This window comes from Cyprinodon variegatus, unplaced genomic scaffold, assembly GCF_000732505.1.
Source record: "Cyprinodon variegatus isolate N-32 unplaced genomic scaffold, C_variegatus-1.0 Scaffold0, whole genome shotgun sequence".
In the NCBI taxonomy this organism is placed as follows: Eukaryota; Metazoa; Chordata; class Actinopteri; order Cyprinodontiformes; family Cyprinodontidae; genus Cyprinodon; species Cyprinodon variegatus.
Window position 1 is genome coordinate 312,122 of NW_015150453.1, and position 2,153 is coordinate 314,274.

General features: G+C 41.8%; 1 protein-coding gene across 1 annotated transcript in view; it reads right to left on the bottom strand.

Annotated features, from left to right (window-relative positions):
- The window catches only part of LOC107086563 (progestin and adipoQ receptor family member 6-like), a 41,373-nt gene that overhangs the window by 20,524 nt on the left and 18,696 nt on the right, over positions 1-2,153 (bottom strand). The window contains exon 2 of the mRNA XM_015377645.1: positions 1,536-1,801. Coding sequence (XP_015233131.1) covers positions 1,536-1,801 — 266 coding nt within the window. The remainder of the gene's footprint in view (positions 1-1,535; positions 1,802-2,153) is intronic.

The window sequence follows — 2,153 nt, forward strand, 5'->3', positions numbered from 1 at the left end:
ACGGAGAGTCTCCAGACTGATCTGCGGGTGAAACCTTGAAAGCTCGCGAGATCAGGATGGTCTCACGAGGCTAAGATATTCGACCTTTCTTCATTTTCATGCTGGCTGTTTTACCTCAGGTCAATTGAATATAACTGATCAAGTTGAACGCAAATTTTTATTCTCAAACTAAAAATAATAATACAATTATTGGTCATTATGAGATTTATGAAAAGGCAACTAAAGGCTGCAGAGGGTTAAGTTGGGCATACACTGTATGATTTTTTTTGCCATTGTCGGGACGATTTTTTCCAGTCGTGCAAGAATTTTTTCGATCGTGCCGACTTTTAGCCTGATTATGCGTCATGTAGGGTACAGGGGGTAACGAGAGGCGATTAGCCTCTCATGACCACCTCCCCATCAGGAATCGCAATGTTGGGAGAAAATCAAACCGTCGTGAGGTGTTCTTGGACAAATCCTTCTGTTGAAGCAGAGCTATGAGCCAATTTCTCTTTTTCTTCAAGAATGGCGAGTCCGACCACGCCATCTCTCTTTGCCGAGTCCAACGTGTGCATTGCAAAAGCGGTCTTAAAAATAAGTACAAAATTCACAAATGTACCCTTATTTACTCTCAATTTGAGTAGGTTAATAAGATGATTTTCCAATAGAATGAGTATTTGTATTCTGAAAATAAGATAATTAGATAATATACACTTAAAATAAGACAGTGTAATTGTTTTTTTCCATTGGCAGAGTGTCTCACTTGCCTACTCAATTCAACTTATTTAGATTTCAATTTTTTGCAGTGTGGTTTTTGGATGTGCAGTGTGAGCAGGTAGATCGCATCAGAGCGTCGGGCTTTTAAACTGCACTGGAAAAAAAATCAAAATCTAGATAAGTCATTTTTTCTTAAAATAAGTGCATTTGTTCTTGGATTGAGGAGGTAAAAGAGACATTTTGCCAATGGAAAGAGACAATTTACACTTAAAATAAGACAAAACACAATTCCATTGTCTTATTTCAAGTGCATATTATCTAATTTTCTTATTTTAAGAGTAAAAATACTCATTCCATTGGTAAGCTATCTAATTTACCTACTCAAATTAGGGGTAAACACACTTAATAAAAAAAAATGTTGTTATTTCTAGATCATTTTTCCAGCGTGCGGTTTAGTCTTACAGTTTGAATTGTAGCTGAGTACAACTGAAAATATGCCCAGCTTTAGTGTAATGTGTAAGATTCCTCCTCATCTCAGGCAGGTTAGTGGAGAATCAACTCCAATGGCAAGAAAAGTTATGTAGAAAGCACAGAAACTTCTCATCTTCACAGAGAAATCCCAGTTACTTCAAAGTTGAGTAGATGCTCCTCAAAAGGAGTCATTTTAAGTCTTTTGAGAATCTAATTAGGGTCGTTCAGCTTTCAGTGTTTTATTAAGATGCGTGACTTTCAAAGATTTCCCACACGGCCGTGGCTAACTGTAGGATTCATTTTATCTACTGCAGGACAAAAAAAGAAAGACAGGATTACTGACAGTGGGGCCTTCTGTTTTTTCTTACCTTGGGAACCTGATGGATGTCGAAGAGCTGGGGCAGTTTTAAGTTCAGCAGGTCTGTGGGCAGTCTGATGGCACCTCTCCCCCTCTGACACGCCTCCCTGAGCCTGGCACGCCCTCGGCGGCAGAACACCAACCAGACGGGGTAGTCGAACACTGGGATTCTGGTGCCCCGGTCTCTGCTGTCCGGCTCCCATCTCAGGCAGCGGCCCCAGCCCTGGCTCCACCCGACGGCGCTACTGGCCCCTATTCCCCTCCACACGGGAAACACTGCAGGACACAAAGAACACACGCTAAGAATTGGCTATTATTCCCCCCCCAAACACAATCGGGTTGGTTTTGGTCCTTCCTATTAGGGGTGTAAATAATAATCCTTTTGTATCGATGCATCGATCCAACTGCCGACGATCCGATTCATCGATACGTCCGCAAGAGAATCGATTCATGTTTTTATTTTTATCCACTTGCTCCTGGACGTAATTCTCCCTCCCGTGCTGCGGTGGCGCTAAACCTATTTTGCCCTCCTACCTCGCTTCCTGGTTATATTCTTACTGCAGAGTGTTGCAGTGAGCTTGACAGACATTTTTGATTTATGCTCAATATTGAAGCGTGGTCTGCGCTA